Source organism: Perognathus longimembris, chromosome 9 (genome assembly GCF_023159225.1).
Source record: "Perognathus longimembris pacificus isolate PPM17 chromosome 9, ASM2315922v1, whole genome shotgun sequence".
In the NCBI taxonomy this organism is placed as follows: Eukaryota; Metazoa; Chordata; class Mammalia; order Rodentia; family Heteromyidae; genus Perognathus; species Perognathus longimembris.
This window is the reverse complement of record NC_063169.1, coordinates 68,738,160-68,750,889: the sequence shown is the minus strand read 5'-3', so window position 1 is coordinate 68,750,889 and position 12,730 is coordinate 68,738,160. Positions and strand designations below refer to the sequence as shown.

Genomic DNA, 12,730 nt, shown 5'->3' with positions numbered 1-12,730 from the left:
AACAAGCCTCTGCACGCTTAGAAATAGAGCTTTCCAAACACAAATATCCCATTGTGACTCACGTCACCGAGCAGTGAACAATGTCCACCATTGCCATTGTCTTTTTGGGACAGTCACAAAGTAAAATGTCCTCCCGGTAGGTGTAGACGGAGACAGAAATGCTGGTACATCTTTGTCATCTTCATTCCGAATCTCCGTTAACTACGGTGGACTAATGCCATTGGAATATTAAAACAAGAGACTAGCTGAGATGCCAACAAGGTTCCTGGACACCAGTCAGATTGTCTGCTTTCTAGATTGTCCCTTTCTCTCCTGACTCATCTTATTTGCTCTTCATGACCCCAGCTGTCCCAGACTAGAAGGTGGCCGGTCTGCTGAGGACAGACCATTCTCCCGCACCTGTTTGTGCGTCCGTGGCCTCCTCCCTCCTTCCTCTACCAGCTCAGAAAGCACCGCTTAGGGGCCGGGGCTGGCGGCGGCGGCGCGCGTACGCCACACGTGAGCGCCAGGAGACCCGAGGGTGGCGGGATGATGGAGAAGAAAGCGCTCCGTGCGGTGGGTGGAGCGGCACGGGTGGGTGGGGAGAGGCGGGAAGCATCGCGCCCACCCCTGGGCTCCGGCTGATCTCCTGAACCCCGGCCCCGTTCGAGTCAGCAGACAAGGCGGACGGCGGAGCTTCAGGCCGGGGCTGGCGGTGCGGCGTTGGGACAACCTTGAAAAGATGGAGAGCCACCCCAGCGCTACACTGCCAGCGAGAGGGAGCCCACGAGGAGGGAGGATCCACCCAGCGCTACACTGCCAGCGAGAGGGAGCCCACAGAGGGAGGAACGGCTCCTCTTCTCCCCATGGGGCAGTCGTGAGGCCCCCTGATGACCCTTTTAGCCTTTGGAAGGTGTGGTTCTAGTCTAAGTTGGGTCTTAGATCACTGTCCAACAAGTCCTTGCCATGATCCAAGTCACTGGACCATTAAACAAAGAAAGAAAAGCAGAATCGCGTGTCTCCCTCTTAGTAACAACGCCAGAAGAAAAAGGGGGAGCCATTCCACCCTCAGAATGGTCCATCTGGATCCTCTCTAAGGACCAGTAGGCTGTGCCCGAGCCCACGGCGGGGGAGGGGGGGCGCCCAACAGTGAGCACCAGGCCCTCTCTGCCCCTTGATATTTGGCTTCGTGAATGTGCTTAGGTTACGGGACCAGAAGAAAGCTATTAGCAAATAGGCAGCGAATAGGCGGCGGATGGCATTTTATCCTCACCTGATATCCGGTTATCTGTGCGGCTGGGAATAGCCAGGGTCTTGCTCTTTAGCTGTCGCTGAATTAGTTCGCCTCCTACTTCCTTAGCAAAGCAATGAAGCCGGGAGGGGCGAGAAACGAACCCAGCCGTGGTGGCGGGGCCTGAGTCTTGCGAGTCCAGGTTCTATTTTATAATTTAGTAAGATGCCCACAGATGTGAGTGCGGCCGGGCGATAACGATGTGTTCGCAGGTCACTGAAGGCACTTGGCTTCTCCTTCCACTTGCAACCCCAGGCGAGCGTTATCTCGAGCAGACAGGCGTCCGGATGAGCCTGGGAGCCGGGGTGGGCCGCCGGCTGCCCGCCGTGTTTCTGACTTTCCCCATTGTCTGAAGGCAGGACCCAGATGCCTATCAGGAGAGGGTAATGGGGGAAAGATTCCCCCCGTGATGAAGCAGCCCACTGACTCTCTTCAAGAACACACACACATGCACACGCACACACACACACACACACGCACACACACGGGAGCACTGGCTGGCTGAGCGCTGACAGATCCCGGGTGGGTCAGCAGCTCCGGGCCTGGGGTCCTCCCGGCTGCCCCCCCCCCTCCTTTCCCTGAGCTGGAATACCGGCGACTGCTGATGTCCAACAAGATGTTCCGAGGCAGAGAAGCTGAAATCCCGTAGAGCCCTCCCACATCCATGGCACACGTGTGAGCCACAGGGTGCCGAACAGGGACGTTACTGGGGGGTGTTCCTGCTTCTCTCGTCCCTGTGTGCCTCGCTCGAGGGGCGAAACCAGAATCGTAGCTCTGGCTTTTCTGATTCGTCTTCAGTGCAAAAAAATAGTGCCGATTATGCCCCTGAGCTACTGAAGGGGCTCCATTTCCTGGCGTTCCCCGGTCCCTTCGCTGGCCACCCTCAGAGTGGGTGTTCAAGACCTGAGCGCTCAGCCCGGCAGCCGCCGGACGCACAGGAGTCCCGAGCGTGTGTGGAAGGATGCCGCTGCAATCCAGGTGTGCTTTCAGTGTTGCACACCGTGCACCAGATTTCAAAGGTGTGGCAGAAGCACATGCGAAGCAAGCCAGGCCTGGCGAGGCGGCACTACCATCCCAATCACTGCCTCCGAGGAGGGGAAGGGAGGCAAAACAGCAGCTCAGAGCCAGCCTGGACACAGATACTGAGGCCCTACCTCCAAAACCAGTTCAACGGCCTAGCATGCTTGGAGTCCTGGGTTCAATATTCTGAACACCCCCCCCCACAAAAAAAAGAAAAATAACTCCGTGATAACGTCCATGTTGATGCTATATTGAAATAATGCTTTTGGTGTATTACTTAAGTCCGTATTAAAATTAACTTTGCCTGTTTCTTCTTCCTCAGTGTAGCTACTAGAACCTTTTCTATTTTATTTATTTCGTGAGGTTTGAACTCAGTGCCTGAGTGCTGTCCCTGAGCTTTTTGCTGCCCAAAGCTAGCGTTCTGTCACTTTGAGCCACAGAACCACTTCCATTTTTCTGGAGGTTAATTGAAGATAAGAGTCTCACAGACTTTCCTGCCCAGGCTGGAACCACGATCTTCAGATCACAGTCTCCTGAGTAGCTAGGATTATAGGTGTGAGCCACCAGCGCCCAGTTTCCTAGAACTGTTTTAGTGATTTCTATTTCAGGTGGACGGCATCATTCTAGACTTTGTTCTATTACCAAAATCAGAAAGACCAGGGCCGCAGGGGCTACACCAAAGATTCATCCAGCTGGGTCTGATAGGAATGCATCCCCAGAACCCCGCCTGTGCACCCTAGCTGGAAGCGCCTCCCCGCAGCACCTGGCTCCCACGGGGGACAGTCGGGTCACCCGCCACGTCTCCACACTCTCGGGAGACAGAACAGTCAGGAGAAGAGAGCCGTCCACATTGCTTCACATGTAGCATAGGCTGGCCTTGAACTCTCAGTCCACCTGTCTCAGCTCCCTGAGTCTTGTGATTACAGGTGTGGGCCACCCCGTTCAGCTGAACAGCTACTTTCGATGGATTGGATCATTGATCATCTAAAAAAGAGAAATCTCTAAAGACAGGGTCTTTAAAACGTGCCGATGAAGTCCCCCCACGCATGTTTGGGCCCCATTCCGAAGCTGGCCCTGCCCGGAGTTGCCTGAGGGCCAAGCCCACGTGTTGCGGGGGGGGGGGGGGAGGAGGGAGGGGATATTGAGGTTCCTGCTGTGCCAGCGAGCATACGGCTCCCCGCAGGCGCTTGGGACACATCGGACTCAAATTGCCATATGGCTTGGGTTTCACATTTTTACTGAAATAGGGTAATCATTTTTACGGAGTCTCGTGCCTTGCTGCAGATTGTAAATGGTAAGGTCACAAGGATGAGAGGCCAGTTAAAAATTATAGAAGACATATGCTGTGCATTTGACTAATGAATGGCCGGATTCAAACATGCTCGCTAATTAATGGTGATATTTGAATGGGCCCACTAATGAATGGCAATATTTGAAAGTGCTATTGAATTTGATACTCTGTGACCAGCCCTCCGTTTCTGGAAGGAGCCAACTGCTCCAGAAGGTCTGGGAAATGCCGACTGGCCTTCCCTCCAAGATGTTGGGGGGAATTCTCAGAGACAGGAAATTAGCCCAAGGAGTTTGTATAGCTGAACACGAGTTACGTGAATGTCAGGATCGAATCCTTGCAAACGTCCCAGCCTGCAGGCAGATCCAACCGGAACCTTTGGACAAGAGGAATTCCCGTCGTAAAGCCCGCGACAGGGCTGGGAAACTATAGAGCCGGGTCACAGCTCAGGACCGCACGTGCCCGCCGCGCTCCTCTCTCTCTTTCTTACCCACCAGGACGGTCCGGGAGGCGGCCGCTTGCTCGTGGCCGGGGTTGGGGAGACGGGGGTACCGCCCAGGTCACCCGGCACGTTCTCAGTACAGGACACACATACCCCTTGACCCAGCCACCATGCTTCCAGAAAGGCGTGCTACAGGTGCAGAAGGACATTCCTTCAGTGTCGTGTCAATAGCGAACTCTGGGAAGAGCCCTGAGGTCCCCTTCGCAGGGCAATCGGTGGGAGCGCCCTCCACAAAGCCACGGTGCCCGGCAGCCTCCGGAGGAGAGCCGCCCCGAGACGCGGCAAACGCAAACCCAACAGACTGAGCGCAGCAGAGGACGCTTCGTGCCGCGGATGCTTAACGTCGTGAGCATGCGCGCGTGCTTGAATACATACGCTGTTTCTGCAACAAGAAACGTGCAACTAGGTGGTGGTCATGCTCTCTGGGAAACCTTGCAGCTGACCGAGAAAGAAAAGGAGGTCGTTTTAAAAGCGTGACTGTCTGGAGGGGAGAGTCCGTGTTAATGGCCAGGCAGGTCCACACTTGCATCTGGGCGGTGCGTTCCCAGCAGAGCTCTGGGCACCGGGCGCAGTTCTGGGGGGTGGGAGGGGTCCCGAGGCCGGGGTCGCAGGTGGGCTGGGCCGGTATCTTCCTGGTGAATCTCCGGGCTCTGAGCCGCAGGGTGGCAGATGAATGAACGCTGCGTACCCGAGCCTTGCCGGGGTACACCCAGGCACTTGAGGCTCGAGGAGAGACCGCCACGAGCCCTGGAGATCCCCCAGGAATACAAAGCATGGGGGACACCCAGAGGCCTCCCAAGCCACCAAATCTAAAGCCAGCGGCTTGGTGTGTGCAAGGTGGCAGAAGCCTCCGTGCCGAGGGGGAAACCGGTAGCGTTGTTCAGACATCCGTGAGTCATTGGTATGGAACTGGAGACATACAAAGAGAGTCGGCCAGACAGACAGACGGGCAGGCAGGCAGATAGACACATGTCCAGCCTTTGAATTCTGGGATATTCTTCAAATGTAGCCATGTTGGACATTGCACTTGGTAAAATATCATCCTGGTCTGTTTAGAGGTTAGCACCCCTTAAGTGTGCGTTCCACCAGGAAATTCTGGATTTTCTAAGATACTGTGTACTCGAAAGAAAACATAACGTCACTCTCTTCTCAGAGCCGTGCTTCCGCGCACCATCGCCACTCTTGTCTTACACACTGGGGAGGACTCGCCTGGCCGGCGGCACCTGACGCTATCTTTAGAGCACCGAGGCCGCGCTCGCAGGCCTCTGCTGCCCCCTGCAGCACAGCCACACACCCGGCCAGCAGCGGCTCTTCTGTCCCCAAAGAAGTACAAACAATGTGCGGTGCCTTTGATACCTCAGATGGGGTTTGGTTTCCCTCTGGTCCGTTTTAGCATTGAACTTCAGAGCTGCAGAAGAAAAATAAGTGACACATGACAGACTGCTTTTATGGCAGATGCAGTCACGACAGAAAACAAGCGCAGAGAAATGGGGGCTTTCATGGAAAGATCATTCAACTTTAAGGATCAAAATCTTATTTTAAAGGTCATTACTTGTCGGTACCAACTGGCTTTATGGATCACGCGCGCTTCCGGCGTTCTGAAGGCTCTGGAAGCTGATCGCTTGGTTCCTTCCCCTGCTTCTAGAGAGAAAACAAGCACATGTCTGTCTCCCTTTAGCATGGGCCCGTGGTGAGATCCACACACCAGTCAAAGGACCACTCCGCGGACGTTGATCTTGAAGAGTTGACATGACAGGCAGTTCCTGTGGCTCCATCAGAACGCACAATCACTGTCTCAGAGATTCGCCCGTCCTGCTCACATGCCAAGTTCCAACTTGGTTGGGAGCGGGGGGCAGAGGGGTGGGGAGGAGGGAGGATAGGCTTCTCAAACTTTTGGGGAATCCTATGGGCCCTAGACTTTCACATGACAGTCATTATCATCAGTACACTTGGGATTCTCTGATTAACAAAGGGCTTAATAGCACCTTACATTTCCATAGGATCTTTTTTACTGCTTACAAATCATTATCACCCATGAGAAAGCTGTTGCCTGTGTTTGCTACACAGCAAACAACAGCCATGATAAATATTTACTATCTTGTTATTATGCCTCATTCACTGATGAAATGCCTGGACCATTGGGCACTTACAAAAAAAAAAAAAGAGAGGAGGGGGTGGGGCTCTGTCTCCAGTGCTCTCTGACTTCAAATGTTCTACTTTTAAAGACTAAGCTGTATATAACCTTTTTAAATACAAATATCTACTATATTCTTTTCATGAGCTAGAATATGCTAATTCTTTCACATGTCGCCCATGTGTAAAATTTCACTCATCCTGAAAGTAAATTGAGTCATGTGTTCCATAACAGCAAGGGCACCTCTGAGAATTGTGTCATTAGGTGGGAATATCACTGGAGTATGCGTATCCAAACCTGGAGATGTGGCCTACAGCATGCAGGGGTGTGGCCTACATCATGCAGGGGTGTGGCCTATAGCATACCAGGGGTGTGGTCTACAGCATACTGGGGGTGTGGCCTACAGCATACTGGGGGTGTGGCCTACAGTATACTGGGGGTGTGGCCTATGCATACCTGGGGGTGTGGCCTACTGCATACCTGGGGGTGTGGCCTATGCATACCTGGGGGTGTGGCCTGCTGCATACCTGGGGGTGTGGCCTATAGCATACTGGGGGCTGTGGCCTACAGCATACTGGGGGTGTGGCCTGCTGCATACCTGGGGGTGTGACCTACAGCATACTGGGGGTGTGGCCTATGCATACTGGGGGTGTGGCCTGCTGCATACCTGGGGGTGTGGCCTACAGCATACTGGGGGTGTGGTCTATACATACTGGGGGTGTGGCCTACAGCATACTGGGGGTGTGGCCTGCTGTATGCCTGGGGGTGTGGCCTATGCATACTGGGGGTGTGGCCTACAGCATCCCTGGGGTGTGGCCTATGCATACTGGGGGTGTGGCCTGTTACTCCTAGAATGCAAACCTGGAGAGCCTGCTCCTACCCTGTGTCCCACGGGCAGTGTAACATGACAAATTATTTGTGCATTTTGGCATAGCTAAACATAGACTAGACACAATAAAAAGAATACAGTCTAAACGATTCGGAGCTGGGTCCCCACACAGGGCGCAGAGGGCACAGGGCCAGTGGTCCTGGGAGCTGCCCTGGGTGACGGGGAGCGTGATGAGCATGGGCAGACCCCAATCCACACGCGATCACTGCGGAATTCCTACACAACGCTGCAGCTGTAAAAAAAACATCTCTCTTTCTTCAAGAATAAGTTTACTTCAAAAACTTGCTATGCACAGTTCTTGTTTAGTTTTTTAACTTTTTAACTTGTTTTTACTGTGATTATAATGGTGATGTCCCGAGAGAGAGGGGTCGCAGTTACGTCGTAAGTCAGGTGATGGCGTCTTTTTGGACAACATCACCCTTCCCTCGTTCTCTCTCAGTTTTGTCCTCCCATCCCCGCCCCCCACAAATTGTCAAGTTGGTTTTCAGCATGGCGTCCAGTGGATACCACGGCTGCATTCGTTCACTCTTCCTGTGCCTCCCCTGACACTCCTAAAGACATAGAAACCAACAAACAGGACAGAGAGGAAAGAAAGCAAAAGCTGCAGGGAAAAGAACCTCTTGTTTCTTTAACTCTTCTATATTAACCGTTAAAAACATAAAGGTGTTACTCAGCTGTATAAACGTTTTCTCATATCGCTATTCTATTCATCTCTGTTTCTACATTGTTCATAGACTCTTTGTTGTTAAAAAAAACAACAACAACCACAGCCACGAAACACACAGAACAAAGGCCTGGGCGCAGTCAGCAGGCTGTCCCCGGGCAAGGCCTCGGGCAGCACCGGGCTGTCACCTCCGGTGATGGCCTCATCTTTCTCCCGCCTCTCCCGTGGGGCCTGCCTGAGTTTCCAGAAATGCATCCATAGCGATTTCCTTGGTGTGTTTCTTTCTCTGCATCATAGACTTGCTTGTAAACACATCCCGCATCCTGAACTTTGCACCCGGTTACTAGGAACCCACCAAGGTTGACGGCAGAAGCAGGGTCAGTGGGGGGGGGGGGGGGGGGGGCGGGGAGCTTTCTAACTTTTTTAGGAGCTTAAAACCTTCTGATCCGCCGTCGCTGGCATTTCCGGCGCACTCGTAATCCTTTGTCTCCCGTGGTCTCCTTGTGCTGCGCGTTCACGCGATGGGAGCCCTTGGTGGCCCTGAAACGAGGTGGGTGGTGGGTGACGGCGACGTCGCTGCGCGTGCGTGGCAAGGGGGTGGCTTCAATGTGAAGCGCCGTCTGTCTCTTCGGAGATCAAGACTTGGCCGACCGGGCCGAGCCGGGGCAGCCGGGCTGGGCGTCTCGCCCCCCTCTCGGGCACTTTGGACGAGCGGAGGGCTGGCCTCGCAGGAGAGCGCGGCTCCAGCCCCCGGGCGGCGTGCCGTCGGGTGCTCGCTGTGGCGGAGTCGTGTTCACGTGTCCCTCGTGACACCGAAGGAAACCGTCGCAGCCCGGGAAGCGACGACCTTTATCCTGACGTGAATGAGGAGAAGAGTCTGTCTCTTGGTTTCTTGGGGGTTTCTTCTTCATGGAAAGAGGCTTGAAGTACAATGCCGTCGACAGCACGGACACGTTCTCTTGTTTTGAGGGGTTGTTTTTTTTTTGTCTGTTCTTCTGCGAGATGGAGATAAACTGACATCGTTGATTTTTTCCTATAGGAGCTGTGCCAGCCAGGGCTGCACCAGAGGCGGGGCCACAAGGATGGTTTTCTGCACACGTACACACTCATACGCGCGCGCACACATGCACACGCACACGTGGGTTATACCTGAATATATAGACATGCACATAGGCACGGATACATCCCCGCACGTGTACACACTCGTGTAGGAAGTGGCTTGTTGCAGGGAATCGCAAGGATAACGGGATGGTGAGGCCGGGTAGCGAGTGGTCAGCGCACGAAGCCGGCTGTCTGGGAGGAGCTGCTGAGCTCGCGAGCACAGTGGGCGGAGTCTCCCCTCCACAGCGGGGGGCCCCCCCCCGGGCTGCGCTCAGGCCCTCCTCCAAACCCAGTGGCCCCTCGAGACCCCCGCAGCAACCCACGTCCACCCAGGGTCGCGGCGAGGCCGCCCACGACGCTTTCCGGACCGGAACACTGCGTTCTCCTCAGATGGATGCAGTATTCCAGAGCATTCCCCTGTGGCACCCCAGGGTTCCTCGGGGCAATCGTTTGGGAACTGAAGCCCGAAGCATTGACGCCAGCAACTTGTGGAAAGGCCTGAGTTCGGCCGACTGGCAGCGGCAGCGGCAGCGGCACGCTTTCGGACCGGTGGTCGTCTCTGCGTGTGAACCACGCTCGCGACATCTCCCCCGGGAGGATCGCCGATCAGCGACAGAGTTCACAGCGCGCGCTTGAGATCCGAGCAAGCTCCTGAATGCACTCGTGTGGGGCTCGGCGTTGCCCCCCGCCGGTGGCCGTGTGGCCGGCTCTCCGCCACAGGGAGGAGTGTGAGCGGCAGTGTCAGGAGAGACCGCTGGGTCGTGACCACGGAGCCACGCCAGGCTCCTCCACCAGGAAGCCCATTGTATGTCTCATCCGCTGACTGCATCTCCACCTCATCCGCTGGCTGACGTGGGAGGCGTCCCTCCGGTCACCTGGGAGACGGGCGGGCCTCCCCTCCACCACTGAGCCCCCCCAGAACCCAGCTTCTCACAGAGCCCCGCTTCTCACACCGCACAGCTTCTCCGCACCGCACAGCTTCTCCGCACCGCACAGCTTCTCCGCACAGCACAGCTTCTCGGGAAGCGGATAAGAACCGGGTGAGGGGCTGAGGCCAACGTGAAGACTCGCAGAGACCTTTTGAAAAGAAAGAGCAGACCTTGACGGAACATTCCCGGGCCCGTCATACCATTCACTTTCCATTCAGAGCAAATGAACGATTGGAGACTAAAGCCTGGTTGTCCTGGCGATCCGCGTGTTCAAAGTCCTGCCCCGCTCCTTCTCCCCTCACCCGAACCTTTAACTAAAGTTGACATCCAGGCTGGGGATATGGCCTAGTGGCAAGAGTGATTGTCTTGTACACATGAGGCCCTGGGTTCGATTCCCCAGCACCACATATACAGAAAACGGCCAGAAGTGGCGCTGTGGCTCAAGTGGCAGAGTGCTAGCCTTGAGCGGGAAGAAGCCAGGGACAGTGCTCAGGCCCTGAGTCCAAGGCCCAGGACTGGCCAAAAAAACAAACAAACAAATAAGTTGACATCCGCGACATCCCAGCTCGGTCTCTGCTAGAAGAAGTAAGAACACAACATAGGTTAGGCAGTCCTTACTCCAAACCCCAAGCTCCCCCAAACCCGAAGGCTTTTGCGCCTGACCGCGGCCGAGAGGCTGAGGCGAAGGGCAGGTGCACCGACATTAGTGTAAGAAGTCACCAGCAGACCACGTGTGCAGGTGTATATCGCGCGTGAATTCAATGTTTTAACTTGGATTTGCCCCCAAGATAGCTCATTAGGCGTAACCAAATTTTCCACAGTCCGAAGAAGAAAATCAAGAATTGGAAACACATCCCCTCCCCAGCACGTCGAATCAGAGCTGTTCAACCTGACGTCCAACGGCGGTGGCTGCAGCCCTCGTAATGGGCTGTTCTGGAAAAGAGGCCGTTGCACTGCAACAGTGGTTCCTTTCCATGGTTGTTACGTCTTGAGTAGTTATGTCTTGACATGGGCGTAGTTTCTAGGTGAACGTTTGAAAGGAGATGGACATGGGGAGAGACGGGAGGTGGAAGACATGGTAAACATACGAGGGAAGACGTGTTGAGTGGGCAGTTTGCGGGAATCTAGGAGGAAAAGCAAGAGTCTGACATAAAGTTGATGTTAGCTGTAAACTGTTTTGTTCTTTTGTGTTTTAGTTAACTTAGTCTTTATTTCTCTTTTATTACAAGGCTACCTTAATTGTGCAAAGGGTTTCCATGATGCACTGTAACATTTCTACAGATGCGTATAATGTATTTGGGTTAAATTCAACCCCCCCAACATACTCTTCCTCTTTTACCTACCTGTTCAAAGAGCATTTAATGAACTTTTCCATGCTATCTTCATATGTGTGTGACACACACACACTCACGTGCACACACATAAATATGCTTCAACCGCCCTCAGCTCCCAGCACTTCTCTTTTTTTCCCATCAGTTCTTCTTTTACACTCACATCTATGATCGTCATTACTATCATTCTAGGTCTTGATCCCCCAGGAATGAAAGCATGTGCTATTTGATCTCTGAGCAACACTTTCCTGCAAATATCATAACTTAGTCCGTCCTTTTAATAGACCATTATCCATGTAGCCCATATTTTCTTTGCCTATTTAGTGTCTGATGGGCCCAGAAGTTGTATGATAAGGTTATTGAGGCAATTCTATTTTTTGTTTTCTGAGGAACCACTTACTGATTTCCATAGTCCCTCATACCAACAGTGATTAGGGCTCCTCCCCTTTCCCACTGCCCCCAGCATTTATTTTTGTTGGCTTCTTTGAGGATTGTCATTCTGAGTGAAATGACAGCGTGGTTTCTATTTGTGGTTTTTAATGGCCTAGGATGTTGAATACTTCTTCATTTATTTATTAGCTGTTTGAGAACTTCATTTGAGAGCTGTCTATCCAATTCACTTTCCCATTTAGCTCATTTGTTAATTGGACTATTTATTTACTTGGTATTCAGTTTTCTTGAGCTCTTTGTATACTCATCTTTAAAGGTTTTTTATTAGGATGCATTTGTTATACAAGGTAGGTTTACTGTGATATTTTCATGCATACCTACAACATGTTCCAATCAAACCTACCCCGCGCATTACAGTTCCTCCCTCCTCCCCTTCCTAGGGAGTTTCAGTTGGGTTAATTGTTCTATTTCCATGTTTGCAAATGAAGTACTCAATCAGATTCACCCTCTCTCACCCTCTCTGTTCACCCTAATCCTAATACCTGCCCCCTCAATAGCGCCCATTTTACTTCCCTGTCATTCTCTGTGTGTGTGTGTGTATTTGCTGAGCCACAGCGTCACCCCCAGCTTTTTGCTGAGTTCTTAGAGCTAAGAGTCTCAAAGGCTTTTCTGCCTCGGCGGGCTTCAAACCTTGATCCTAGATGTCAGGCTCCTAAGTGGTTTGGATGATAGTCTCGAGCCACCAGTGCCTGGCTCGCCCCCCATCTCCACCATCCTGCTCCCTTGCTGGTGAGCCTTCCTAAGAGGAGTGAACAGAGCCTTCGAAATAGACCTTGATTTCTCTCTGCCCGAGGAATCCGTCATGGGAACCGTCACAAGCCGGCAGGAGGAACAGGATGGGCAGGGCAGGGCGGCAGCGTGACCCGGCCCCGCACAGCTGGACTCACGGCTCTCTGTGTTGTTTGCAGTTTGTCTTTTGCCGGGACTGCAAGGAGGCGTTCCACGACGGCGACTGCAGCGCGCTGTTTGACACCTTGGGAGCCGCGTCTCAGGTCAGCCCTTCCCCCCTCCCTCCGTGAACCCCCGCCGCAGGGCGGGGTGGGGGCCTCGGGGGCCGCCGACACCCCCCGTGGCCATCTGAATGTGTCAGACCCCCCAAGACCCAAGTACCCAGAGCTCCACATCCGGGCCAGCCGCTCACCTCCGTATGCT

General features: G+C 53.6%; 1 protein-coding gene across 1 annotated transcript in view; it reads left to right on the top strand.

Annotated features, from left to right (window-relative positions):
* Window positions 1-12,730, top strand: part of Prkn (parkin RBR E3 ubiquitin protein ligase) — an 884,626-nt gene that overhangs the window by 865,044 nt on the left and 6,852 nt on the right. Inside the window, exon 11 of the mRNA XM_048354412.1 lies at window positions 12,487-12,570. Coding sequence (XP_048210369.1) covers window positions 12,487-12,570 — 84 coding nt within the window. The remainder of the gene's footprint in view (window positions 1-12,486; window positions 12,571-12,730) is intronic.